Here is a 12,740-nt window from a genome sequence, read left to right as displayed (position 1 = left end):
TTCAAATTTTTATTATCAAACTTATGTACAGAGAGGTTACAGTTTCATACGTTAGGCAACACAGCATTATTTTTAAATGGTGGTAAACTGTGCCCTGTGCAACGCACCCACCGACACAGCCAGATCAGGGCCTGTGGCAATCGCCGAGTATTTCCAGCGCCTCTGCCTCTGAGACGTTCCCTCCACCCCGTGCCCTGCCAGGCCGGCCGGCCCTGCTCGGCCACCCACACAGGGAGCTGCGTCCCTTCCCGCGTCGCACGCCTGTGCTTCGTGCCCGGCTCCTCTCCCGTGGGTCAGGAATCTCGTCCGGGTGGTGACTTCACGTTGTCCCCAAGCTGATCTACCGGGAAGTGTGGGCGAGGGGCCAGTCCGTGGTGTCGGCGGGCTTCCCACACAGACGTCAACCTGGGGGCGGCCGGACCGCGGCTGGGCCGAGGCCGCGCAGGGCGGGGACCCGAAGCGGAGCCGGGAGCCGAGAGCCGGGAGCCGGGGCCTGAAGCAGAGCCCGGGGCTCAGAGCCTTGGTCTGAAGCGGAGCCCGGGGCAAGTTCCGACCCAGGTCTCGCTCGGCGAGCCCCGGCGCTACCGGATCTGTTCCGCCCGTTGCGCTAGGCTCAGTCCCACTTGGCCTCATTCGGGCCCACTCGGCCTCACTCGGGCCCACTCGGCCCCACTCGGGTCCACTCGGGTCCACTCGGCCAGAATCGGTTCGGCCCCGCCCCTCGAGGGCCCGCCCACTCGGCTCTGTCCAACAGTGCACGCCCCTTTTCGGCCACGCCCCGGATCCCGCCCCCAGGGCCCACCCACTGCTCCTGATTCGACAGACCACGCCCCTTCTCGGCCCGCCCACCACGCTCCGCCCACTCGACAAGGTCCCTCCCACCTTACTCCGCTCCGCCCCGAGGGTGGGCGGGCGGCGGCGCTGGAAGTGACGCCGCGAGGGCGGGGCCGGCCGTCTCCTCCTCTCCTCCACCCGGACCCTCCCCCCTCCCTGCCGCCGCCGCCGCCGCCGCCGCCGCTGCAGCTCGGGCCGGGAAGCAATGTAGAGCTCCCAGGCCGTCCCCTGCCCTGCCCGGCCCCAGCCCCGGGGCCGCCGCCACCGCCGCCGCCATGAAGAAGCAGTTCAACCGCATGAAGCAGCTGGCCAACCAGACCGTGGGCAGGCGAGTGCGCCGGGACGACGCGCGGGGGGCGCGGGGCGCGCGGGGCCCCGGGCGGGGGACGGGCTGGGGAGGGTCGGGGCCCGGCCTAGGCCAGCGGGACCGGGGTCTGCGCCTCGCCGCCTCCGTGCGCCCGGCTCCGGGCGGCCCCTGCACACTGGGCCGCCGGGTCCTCACCGCGCCGAGCGGGCCGCGCCTCTGCCGGGCACCCCGGGCCCCAGGGAGCATCACCCAAGGGGGACCGCGCCGAGCCGGGCTCTCCCTTCCCCGCCGGGCCCCCCGCTGCCCAATGTCCCGGCCCCGGGGAGCATCACCCGGGGGATGGGCGGGGGGGGGGGACCGCGGCCGGCCCAGCGCCCCTGGACGCGGAGCGAAGCGCGGGACTTTGGGGGCGTCGCTACCCCGCCCTTCCCGCGTGACCCCCTTTCCTAGAAGTGCTGGCTAGCCGGAGTGACCCGGGGGGCTATGGAAGCCATTGGGGCCGGCTTGCTGAAGCTCAGCACGCCCTGGGAGGGAACTGGGGACCGGCCCCAGGCTCCCTAGGCGAGGCTGCTTGGAAGCCGGCCGCTTGGAGTTCTTGACATTCAGAAAGTTGCGATGGGAAGGGGAGGACGGGGAGGTGGTGGGCGCCTCTTTAAAAAGGTAACAAAGTCCTTCTCACCTGACTGGAAGCCAGCTAGTGCTTCCTCGTGTTTCTCCCGGTATTGCTGCAATGCCTGACAGGAAACATTGATATTTAAATGGAAGGCTGGAGATTCCAGTCGCGGGGGAAATGATTTGCGGGGTCTTTTCTTTGGGAGGGGGAGGCCATTGACATTTGCTGTAAATGTTTTTAATATGTAAGGCCTTGCAAGGCAGCTAGTTACTCGACCCATTTACTGTTTGTTTTGCCAAGAGATAGGTGAATTTCAAGAGCTGGGTCAGAGCTCTCACTTCTTTTTTTTTTTTTTTTTTTTTTTAAAATTTTTCCTTTAACAGTTAAGGGGAGTTTGGTTTGGCCAAAGCACGTGAGACACTTCTTTTTTTGTGTGTCTGTGAAAATACTTTTACTTCCTCTTGAGTTTTCTAAATTTGCTTTTGACAGTGTTTCGTTTCCTGCTACTTTTTTTTTTTTTTTTTGCTTAGAGTTGTCATTCAGTGTTTAATATTCCTCACCAGGTTGTCTTGAGGAATGCCCACTTTTTCGGTTATTTATAGCAAAGCTAAAGAAATAAAACTTAGAGATAAGAAAAAGGGCAATTGTAATGGGGAGGGGGATATGTTTCAAACCAGAAGTTTAGGGAAGATTATAATTCACCTGGCCACCAGGCTATTGTAATCTTTCCATCCTTTAGAGTTTGTGACATTGTTGCATTCTTTGTTACATTGCCCATTACTTTATTTGTGGTTACTTTGTTGGGTCAAGCATGGAACTTTGTTCTTCTTTAGCTGTTGAGTTTTCTGTCTTGAAAGCCTTTAGGTCTGTTTGATTCCTGCTTTTTCTTAGCCTTCCTTCCTACTTTTACATCATCTGCTTTCAGCTTCTAGGGGATGCCAGGATTTCTTACTTAGTATCCTCTCCCTGGAAATCTTGAGTCTCTTTCATGACATCTAACTTACAAACACCTCTGTTTTCAGGCCTCCCTGGGTCTCTGTGGCTTTAGAAGGTCCTTGATGTTCCAATGTAGAGTGGTTATCCTTCCTGGGCAGTGCCTAGTCCCATTTGCCACCTGTGCTTTAAAAAAATTATTTTGTAATGGCATTGCCTCTTGACTTTCCTGTGTTCTTCACTAGTCTATAAGACCTGTGGCTTCTGCTACCCATCCCCCATCCCTTTTGGTGCCAATCCTAGAGCTTGAACAGGGCCTGAGCACTGACCCTGAGATTTTTGTATTTGTTTTTGCTCAAGGCTAGCGCTCTACCACTTGAGCCACAGCTCCACTTATTTCTCCTTTGATTCCCATGATCTACTGTGGCTCCTATCACATGGCAGGTAATTGATCACCTGATTGCACGATGCTAGTTCTTACTATGTTGCCTGGTGTAGTACAGCTGAGTATGGGAAAACTGTGAACTGGATAGATTCATACTGGTGATTCATACTGGGACTTTAATTCTGGGCCTGGCCTTTGACTCTGAAAAATTTTTATTGCTAGATGCCAGTGGAAGTTGCAGCTATTAGAGTTATTCAGGGTGTGGCTGTTAGGCACCCAAAGTTAGAACATCTGTTTTTACTGGGGAACCTGTTACTCTCTTGCTGTTGATTTCTTAGACCTTTACATATTTGTGTCTGTGTGTGTACTCATGCACGCGCATGCATATGTGTGTCCATCTTGGGGCTTGAACTCAGGGCCTAGGTGCTATCTCTTAGCTTTTTTGCTCAAGGCTGGAGCTCTACCGCTTAAGACCATACACTTTGTTGTTGTTGTTTCTTTTGTTTTTTGTTTTTGTTTGTTTTTTTGCTGGTTAGTTGAAGGTAAAGAGTCTCACGGACTTTCCTTCCTGAGATTGGCTTCAAACTACGATCCTCAGATCTCAGCCTCCTAAGTAACTAGAATTACAGATACAATCCACCAGTTCCTGGCCTTTCTGTATTTTCCCCTCTCAGCTATTGGAGACAGGCGAGGCTAGGGTTGCTAGCATGCTTCCATAGTGCATGGAAGCTGGTGGTTGGTGGGCACCAGAGTTGAGGTGTGGGTGTGTTGGGTCATGGTAAAGGCTCGGAAGCACAGAAGGTTTTCCCTTCCTGGTGCATGAATGGAAAAGGAAAGTATGCATGGGGATGTCTTGCCCATTGTGTATGTAGAGAGAGAGTTATTCCTGCAATATGGTTACCTTATGAATAGCCCCCTTGGTGGGGTTCCATGGGACTGACAGATGGAGAATGAGTAAGGTCTGGGAGGAATGAGTTCCCATGATGCAATCTGTTTACTGTGGGTGGCTGAGTCTACTTAGAAACATGGAAGGCATGTGAGGTGGCTTCGTGGTGTGGGTGTTTCTACCTGTTGCTCCTTGGGTCTGTCATGTCCTGGATACCGGAACTCAGAACTATGCATCCCAGTACAAGGTATTCAACAATCTAAGGTAAATAGGCACAGTTTCTGCCCTCAAGCTGCTCCACAGATATGCAGAGGAGATAGGCAAGTGCAAAATAATTACATCTCTGAGATAAGTGTTTATAGAAGGCTGATGGTTGGTTGCTCAGGGGAAAACCTCACTGGTATTGGAATGAAGAAGGTAATGCCAGCTTCTCAGGAGAAAATGGGAGTAGAGCCTTTTTTTTTCTCCATCTTCAAGCATAACTTTCACATTTTTCTCACAACGATGAGGTGTGTGTTGGTGGTAATAGAACCCAAGCCAGGGTGCCTGAGCCAAGACAGAAGTGCTCTGTGCAAGCACAAGGGGTCAAGTGGCTGTATATGTGATTGACTCCACACTGTAGGCTCATGTGTTCAGAACCTCTCCCCCGCCCCTCCCCCAGCTGCCATTGTCCTCCATACAAGTCCCAGAGGGAAAGAATACTTTGTGACTGTGGCCAAAGTACCAGGATTGACTCTGAATGTTTCTGGGTCACATGCCTGCTTTTCCCAGGAACTGAACACAGTCAGCCCCACCCGAACCCTGTGGACGAGAGAGTGAGAAGGGAGACGGCTCGCTGGTCAGGCCAGCAAGAAGCACCCTGCCCTGCCTTTGCAGCCAGGCTTCAAAGAAAGACACTTTGCCCTTTAAAATCCTTAGATACAGATAATCCAGCGGACCCAGATAGTGCTTTGGGGAGGTGCTGTCCTGAAAAGAGGAAGGTGGATGGCTAGGATGAGGAGCTTGAAGTTAGGAGACTCAGGTAAAAGAGAGGAGGAACCCTGGGGGATCTCTCTTAACTAGGCCCTCCTGGACTCTCTCCCTAGAGTCTAGCCTGGTCCAAGGTTTCCCCTGGAAGTCTGAGTGCTTTCCCCAATCATTTGTCTCTTGATACACCAAGGAAGGTTACAAACCCAAGTGCCTGGAGGGCCAGGCTAGTAAAAGAAATGAGTGACCGCACCTTCAGAGGACCTGCACTGTGTCCCAGAAAGAGGCTGTGTGGGAATGTAGGCCCAGTGTGGCTCGCCCTCTGCAGTTTTCAGGAAAAGCCCACAGTGTGGTTTCCAAGAACATTTGATGGTGTTTAAATCAAAGTAAACAACCACTGTGGCGCTATGTGGGACCACAGAAAATTCCTGGAGACCAGATGTATCCAGTACTTACTGGTCTTCCACTCACTAGGGAAGCAGGCCCCAGGATTTGTAATTTTCCCATCTTCCTTTCCCTGACACCCCCCGCAGTCTTTACTGAGCATCTGTGAAAGGTCTGGTGTTGCCCATCTCTATTTCTATAGTAGTGTGGTTTTTGAAGGGTTAGGCTAAAACACCTGGCCTGATTCTCACCGACAGGGCATTATCACATGAGAAATGACTTGGCAAGTTGGCACAGTTACCAGGTGGCCGGCCCAGTACACCAGTGCAGGCCTTTTGCCAGGGGGCCCATGTGCTTCCTTTTCACCAGGGATGTTTGTTAAATGCCCTCTGGGTGAGATATTATCACTTATTCCTGATTTAATGATGAGGAAGCAAGAGATCAAAGCTGGGGGCTGGGAATATGGCCTAGTGGTAGAGTGCTCACCTCATGTACATGAAGTCTGGGTTCAATTCCTCAGCACCACATATATAGAAAAGGCCAGAAGTGGTGCTGTGAGTCAAATGATAGAGTGCTAGCCTTGAGCAAAAAGAACCTCAAGGAGAGCGCTCAGGCCCCAGAGCTCAAGTCCCACAATTGGCTTTTATTGTTTGTTTGTTTTTGTTTTTGGTAGTACTGTTTGAGCTGGAGCCTTTCTTGCTTAGCTGATGCCCTACCACTTAAGCAATACTTCTAGTCCTGCTTTTCTGCTTGTTATTTTGGAAACTGAGTCTTCTGACTTTTCAGCTTGGCCTGACCTTAAGCCTGGGTCCTCTCCATCTAGCCTCTGTAGTAACTTGTTAACAGCTATGAGCTATGGTGCCATGCAGTTTCAGAATTTTTCTTTGAATTTCAGAATAGCAAATAAAGATTGTAAATCTGTGTTACTCTTAGTAATGTGCCTGTAAATTTCTATTTTAAATAATGTTTTCTGTATTTTGAAAGATTGGTTACCACATTTTTATTGTATTTGCAAGAGTCAAAACTAAAGCACCAGGACAAATGAAATAAAGAAGTGAAACGGGAATGGATATAAGCCAGTAGGGAATGGGAGTGACTGTAGTGAACATACTGAATACATGTTCATTTAAAGGGTGGAGTTGCTCTTCAGCTCTTACCCACCTGTTGCCTTAATGCATGTGGGTATAGTTTAGCTTATTTGGTTTTGGTTTTTTTGCCAGTCCTGGGGCTTGAACTCAGGGCCTGAGCTCTGTCCCTGGCTTCTTTTTGCTCAAGGCTAGCACTCTACCACTTGAGCCACAGCACCACTTCCAGGTTTTTCTTTATATGTGGTGCTGAGGAATCAAACCCACGGCTTCATTTGTACAAGACGAGCACTTTACCACTAGGCCATATTACCAGCCTCACATGTCCCCATTTTAAAAGATGCTCCAGAATGATGATTTTCATGTGAAGTTTTTTAGTTGCTTGTTTGGTTTGGGTGGTGCTGGGGTTTGATGCAATGTTTTTGATATTTAAATATTAGCAGCAGCAACAACAACAACAAAAACCCACATCCCACTGGGTAGGCCAAACAGAACTTATCTGCAAACTTTATCTGGCTGTAGGCAGCCTGTTTTGCCCTTTTGTTTGCAGACTGAGCCCTGTGGTTTGAAAAGTTGTCTGTGGTGCTGGTTATGAGCTAGTTTTTTGAGATGGGGATGGCTGATTGGTTTTGTCATTATTTATTATTCCTTATACATACACTGTATTTTGTGTATAGGATATTTCATAATAAAAACAGACAGGCAAGCTGACAGGCACTTCATTTTAGAGCTGCCTTACTTTCCAGACATGTTGACATTTTCCTTTCAACCTACAAATTTGATTCTTCTTTTTTTTGGGGGGGTGGGGAGAGGGGTGACACTGTTGCTGAACTCAGGGCCCAAGGGCTGTCCCTTAGCTTTTTTGTTCAAGGCTGGCATTGTACCACTTAAGCCAGCTTCTAGCTTTTTTTCCCCCTTCTTCTTCTGGTTAATTAGATGTAAGAGTTTCACAGGCTTTCCTGCCCAGGCTGGTTTTGAGATCCTCAAATCTCAGCCTTCTGAATAGCTAGAATTATAGACATGAGCCACTTGTCCTCAGCCAAATTTCATTACTTAAGGTTATTTATGTTGGCAAAGTGAATGCAAGCAGTACTTTAAAGACAGGAGCCCTCTTTCTAAAAAGGATGCTGTGTGGTCCTTAGGACCACAGGGATACTAAATTCCCCATATGTTCAGGTCCCTTATATAGATGGTGCAATCAGAATTGGGTTTACAACCATTCCATGTATAGGAAACAAATATTTATGTAACCATAATATTCCCAAATTGTACTTGAAGATGATACTTCTTTCACTTAGTTTACAGTAGAGAAAGCAACACTACACCATATGGCACAATATCACATTTCCCCGCCACCTTAAGTAGTATTAGATACTGTCTGTGTGTGTCTGTGTGCGTGCATGCGTGCGCACGCACACCCACATGTGCACCAGTCCTTGGACTTGAATTTAGTGCCTGGGCTCCATCCCTGAACTTTTTTGCTCAAGACTAGTGTTCTACCACTTGAGCCACAGCTCTACTTCTAGCTTTTTGCTGTTTAATTGGAGATAAGAGTCTCACAGAGTTTACTGCCTAGACAGTAAAGATCTCAGCCTCTGGAATAGCTAGGATTACAGGCACAAGCCACCAGCACCTACTTCTGGAGCTGAGAAGGTTTAACTCACTGGTGGAACTCTTGGGTAGCAGGCTGAGACCCTGGATTCTGTACCTAGCACTGAGATACTTATTTACATTTTATTTACCAAAATCAAAATCAATGCATCTGGGCTGGGGATATGGCCTAGTGGCAAGAGAGCTTGCCTCGTATACATGAGGCCCTGGGTTCAATTCCCCAGCACCACATATACAGAAAACGGCCAGAAGTGGTGCTGTGGCTCAAGTGGCAGCCTTGAGCAAAAGGAAGCCAGGGACAGTGCTCAGGCCCTGAGTCCAAGGCCCAGGACTGGCAAAAAATAAAAAATAAAAATAAAAAATAAATTAAAAAAATCAATGCATCTGTATCTTGGTTGAGTTCTCTGTGTATGTCATTTGTTTATGTAGTTGTCATTAATGTTTCCTTATCGATCTTATTGTCCAGCTAACAATTTAGTTCAACACATCCTGTCTAGTGCTATCAGCTGTTTAATATATAACCAGTCCTTCAGAGCTTGAGTGGTGAGATAGACATGTAAAGAGATCATATAAATATAACCAGCTGAACCTATTCCAGCAGGTCTTCCTTTATTTGTTATTGATTCTTTTTTTTTCTCTTTTTGTTTTTGTGCTTTCCCTGAGGTTTGAACTTGGGGCTTGCGTGCTGTCCCTGAGCTTTTTTGCACAAGCCTAGCACTCTATTACTGGAGCCACAGTTCCACTTCCAGCTTTTTGGTGGTTAGAGGTAAGAATCTCAGGGACTTTTCCTCTCCAGGCTGGCTTTGATCTTCAGATCCCTGACTCTCAAGTAACTAGGATTACAGGCATGAGCCACTGGTGCCTGGCATCATGAATGATTCTTGATTGATGAACATGTTGACCTTCTTGCTCCCAGGGTTACTTAAAATGCATGCAGTGATGGAATCTTGAAAGCACATGTTCTTGACTAGGCATGCTATTAAAACAGGTTCAGAAAACAAAGCAGATTGTAGCAAAAATCATTGACTTCTGTAAGAAACTTTATTTTGGATAGGCTACAATTCTTTGGAGCAAATGAAGTGTTAGTAGCAAAATTGGTATTGAACCCAAAGCCTTGGACATGCTGGGCAAGCACTCTACTAAGGAGCCACCTCTGCAGGTCAGTGGTTTTCTTCCATTGCCCTCTGAGCTCCATACGGTTTCTTTTTGGGTGTCTTTGGATCAGAGCTGCCTTTAGGTCTTGTAGTCAGTTGGATCTTTCCTTTAATGTTTCATTAACATTTCTCCTAGCATTTCTTGGCATTCTTCCATGGTTTAGTCAAACCTGTACTTCTTAAAAAGCTTTCATCATAAATCATAGATTCAGCAGGTAGGGGCTGGGATGAATACGAATATTCATAGAAATAAGTGTTCAGAAATGCATGGAAGTCCTTCCAGCTACCTGTCTGTCACCTATCTGTGTGAACATGTGTGGGTCAGCCATCTTGGATTTCATAGGTTACTGGATACTCACAGATGCCTGGGGTAGAGTGGCCACCTGACGTGGAGCCCGGCTGTAGCATGCATGGGGTGGTGTACCCAAGTACGTACACCTTTGTCACCAGGTGTGGTGATGCTCAGCGAGGCAGTGGGACACAGCTCCAGGGTCTCTGGCATGTGCCAGCACATTCAGTGACTGCTCAGACACACAGCATCTGAGCTAGTGGTACAGAATTTCAACAAGGCCGGAAATACTCAGTATTTTAATCTTTATTTTAATAATTTTGTCTGTTAATCAGAAAAATCACAACCGTTACTGATTCTTAGTAGAGGAAAAACTGTCAAGCTTTTGGGGAGTAAGGGGTGGTTACTAGGGTTTGAAATCAGGGCCTCAAGCTCACTCAGCTTGGGTGCTCATAGCACTCTTAACACTGGAGCCATGCCTCCCGCCTTGCTTTTTGTTGGTTATTTGAAGATGGGGTCTCTTAGATTTTTCTGCCTGGACTGGTTTTGAACAATGGTCTTCCAGGTCTTAACTTCCTTAGTAGCTAGGATGACAAGAGCCACTGGTGCCCAGCCAAGTTCATTTGCTTTTAAGTTACTTACTTGGTAGAAAAGATTTATGTCAGCATCCATATGTCAAGCACAGATTGATTGTGGTGTTTCTCTCCGAATGCATTTCTTCCATAAGATGTTCTTCAAAGTGTTCAAGTACTTTACAATCATCACAGTCTTATTTCTTTTTACCTTGTGTTAACTGATGACCTCCTTACCCCCAAAAGTGCCTTGAAAATCTATTTTACTCCCCACTGTGTAACGTCTAATGTTCTTTAGTGTCCATTATACTTATATGACCCCTTTCAAACACCTTCCACAATGTTCCAGTTTTAGGAGGTCATGGTTTACATAGGACTGTGGTAGGATTTGGGAAACCCTTATGTGTACAGAGGGCTGGGAAATTGGGGCATTCGGAAGAGAAATCAGCAGCAAGCAGAATGCCAGGGGAAAGGACACCTGGAGGCAGAGATGACAGCCAGAGGTAAACTCCCAACACCATGGTGTTCACACAAGAATAAGTAACATACAGCCCTTTTTCACTGTCGTATAATGTTTCTCTTAAAAATGTGATTCTGACATCTCCTTTTGGTCTCCCATTTGGCTGTCTCCTCTCCCTTGGTTTTGTGGCTTTGGGGGTGTGTATATGCTAGCACCCAAGATACACCCTTAGTAACTGTTTAAATTTGAATGAGCTAGTAGTGTCTGTCAGATTATTTTTTTAAATTATAGTTTCCAGTTTTTATGCAAAAATGAATATATGTACCAATTTTAGTTTTTGGAAAAATTTAGTAAGAATTTGATGGGTTGACCCAGTACTGTAAAATGAGAAAAAATAAGAGAAATACCAAAACAAACAAACAAAAAAACACGCTAATTCCTGCATGCACGTTCTGCAGCTTAGATGATGTGAAGTCCTGCTCCGTCGTGATTGTACACCTGCCGAGTGCTGCCCTGGCATGAGTTTTGTGATAGTCTGCTTTCCTAAAAGCAAATGTTACCCAGAAAGCAAGGGGCAAGTATGTCAGCCCCCCCAAGCCAAAAGGGCACATTGAAAGGACTACACAGATATGAAAGAAGTGTTGGAAGGCAGTGGGTCTTTAGTAAGAGTTGGGTGGGTGATGAACTGAGCATGCTCAGGGAGATGCTGAAGCCCTCATCCAGAGCGTGCACAGATTTCCCTCCGTGGCAGGGTCCTCACAGGTACCAGGGCTCTTCTGTGGTGTGATGATCATCACATTGCTAATTGGTTGCCTGCCCCTGGTCTAGGCCCTAGATAACAAAAATAAACTGGATTGTGGCATTTGTTGCGTCGTTAATCTGTACTGTGCCTGGGGGAAACTGAAGGAGATGGTAGATAACCTGGGGAGATGGAGCTGAGCCGCTTCTGTTTACATAGGCAAGCAGTTGTGTGTGGCCTAAGTACTGCTTGTTATTGCTGACTATAGGGCCTAGGTACTTGCTTCAGTTGGTGGGCTTGGGTAATCTTAGTGTTCTCTGTATATTTGTAATTACTTAACTACTTATGATTTTGAATGCCTTAATTTTGACTTTAATCTTTGACACCTCTATGTATATAATGTTATGTTCTTATTTCTCTTAGTTCCTTTCCTTCTTTCTCTTTGTGTGTTTTTTTGTTTTGTTTTGTTGTTGTTTTGTTTTGTTTTTTGCCAGTCCTGGGGCATGAACTCAGGGCCTGAGCGCTGTCCCTGGCTTCTTTCTGCTCAAGGCTAGCACTCTACCACTTGAGCCACAGTGCCACTTTTGGCCTTTTCTGTGTATGTGGTGCTGAGGAATTGAACCCAGGGCTTCATGTATGTGAGGCATGCACTCTACCACTAGGTTATATTCCCAGTCCTTTATTTTATTTATTTATTTATTTATTTATTTATTTATTTATTTATTTATTTATTTATTTATTTAAAGAAGATAGGGTCTCACTGTTTTGCCTGAGCTGGCCTGGAACTCACAATCTTTTTTTTTTTTTTTTTTTTGGTCTGTGGTGGGGCTTGAACCTTGGGGCCTGGGCACTGTCCCTGAGCTCTTTTCAGCTCAAGGCTAGCACTCTTCCACTTGAGCCACAGTGCCACTTTCTGGTTTTCTGGTGGTTAATTGGAGATAAGAGTCTCACGGAGTTTCCTGCCCCGGCTGGCTTTGAACCACTATCCTCAGATCTCAGCCTCCTGAGTAGCTGGGATTATAGGTGTGAACCGCCAGCGCGCAGCTCTTAGTGATTTTTATACCTCTGCTTTCCAAATAGCTGGGACTAGAGGGGCATACCACTGTGGCTGACCTTTCTTATTATGTTGAAGGATTTGTCATCCTTTCGTTAGCTGGTTAGACTCCAGGATAATGTGTAACAGTTTGGAATTTAAACAGGAATGCACAAATCCTGCTAAAATGCAAGAGTGATAGGGATAGTCCTGGTGAAGGTCGGCCAGCATTGTTCCCCTAAGCCACATGACAACCTGTCCTGTCAGTGTGGCTGCAATGTGAGCCTTTGTTCTTCCTAGTCATCAGGTTGCAAGTGGTTTTATTATTTTATGTTACCTTGTTTATATTGTTTACAGAAGAAAGTGAACTGTGCCTTAATACCTCTCTCAGAACTGGTAGAGGGGACACCCCTCAATGTTTGGATGGTAGGGCGTGGTCTGGGAATTTGGTGCTACTCCTGGAAACCATCCAAGAAATGCCCTTGAAGT

General features: G+C 47.5%; 1 protein-coding gene across 4 annotated transcripts in view; it reads left to right on the top strand.

The window, feature by feature from the left end:
- The first annotated feature begins 992 nt into the window (after nt 1–992).
- Arhgap17 (Rho GTPase activating protein 17) overlaps nt 993–12,740 on the top strand; it is an 84,628-nt gene continuing 72,880 nt past the window's right edge. For all 4 annotated transcript variants that reach the window (XM_048331987.1, XM_048331982.1, XM_048331986.1 and 1 more), the window contains exon 1: nt 993–1,162. In XM_048331987.1, coding sequence (XP_048187944.1) covers nt 1,110–1,162 — 53 coding nt within the window. In that variant the 5' untranslated portion in view covers nt 993–1,109. The remainder of the gene's footprint in view (nt 1,163–12,740) is intronic.

This window comes from Perognathus longimembris, chromosome 23, assembly GCF_023159225.1.
Source record: "Perognathus longimembris pacificus isolate PPM17 chromosome 23, ASM2315922v1, whole genome shotgun sequence".
NCBI lineage: Eukaryota > Metazoa > Chordata > Mammalia > Rodentia > Heteromyidae > Perognathus > Perognathus longimembris.
The sequence above is the reverse complement of the archived record's forward strand: the minus strand, read 5'-3'. Positions and strand labels throughout refer to the sequence as shown.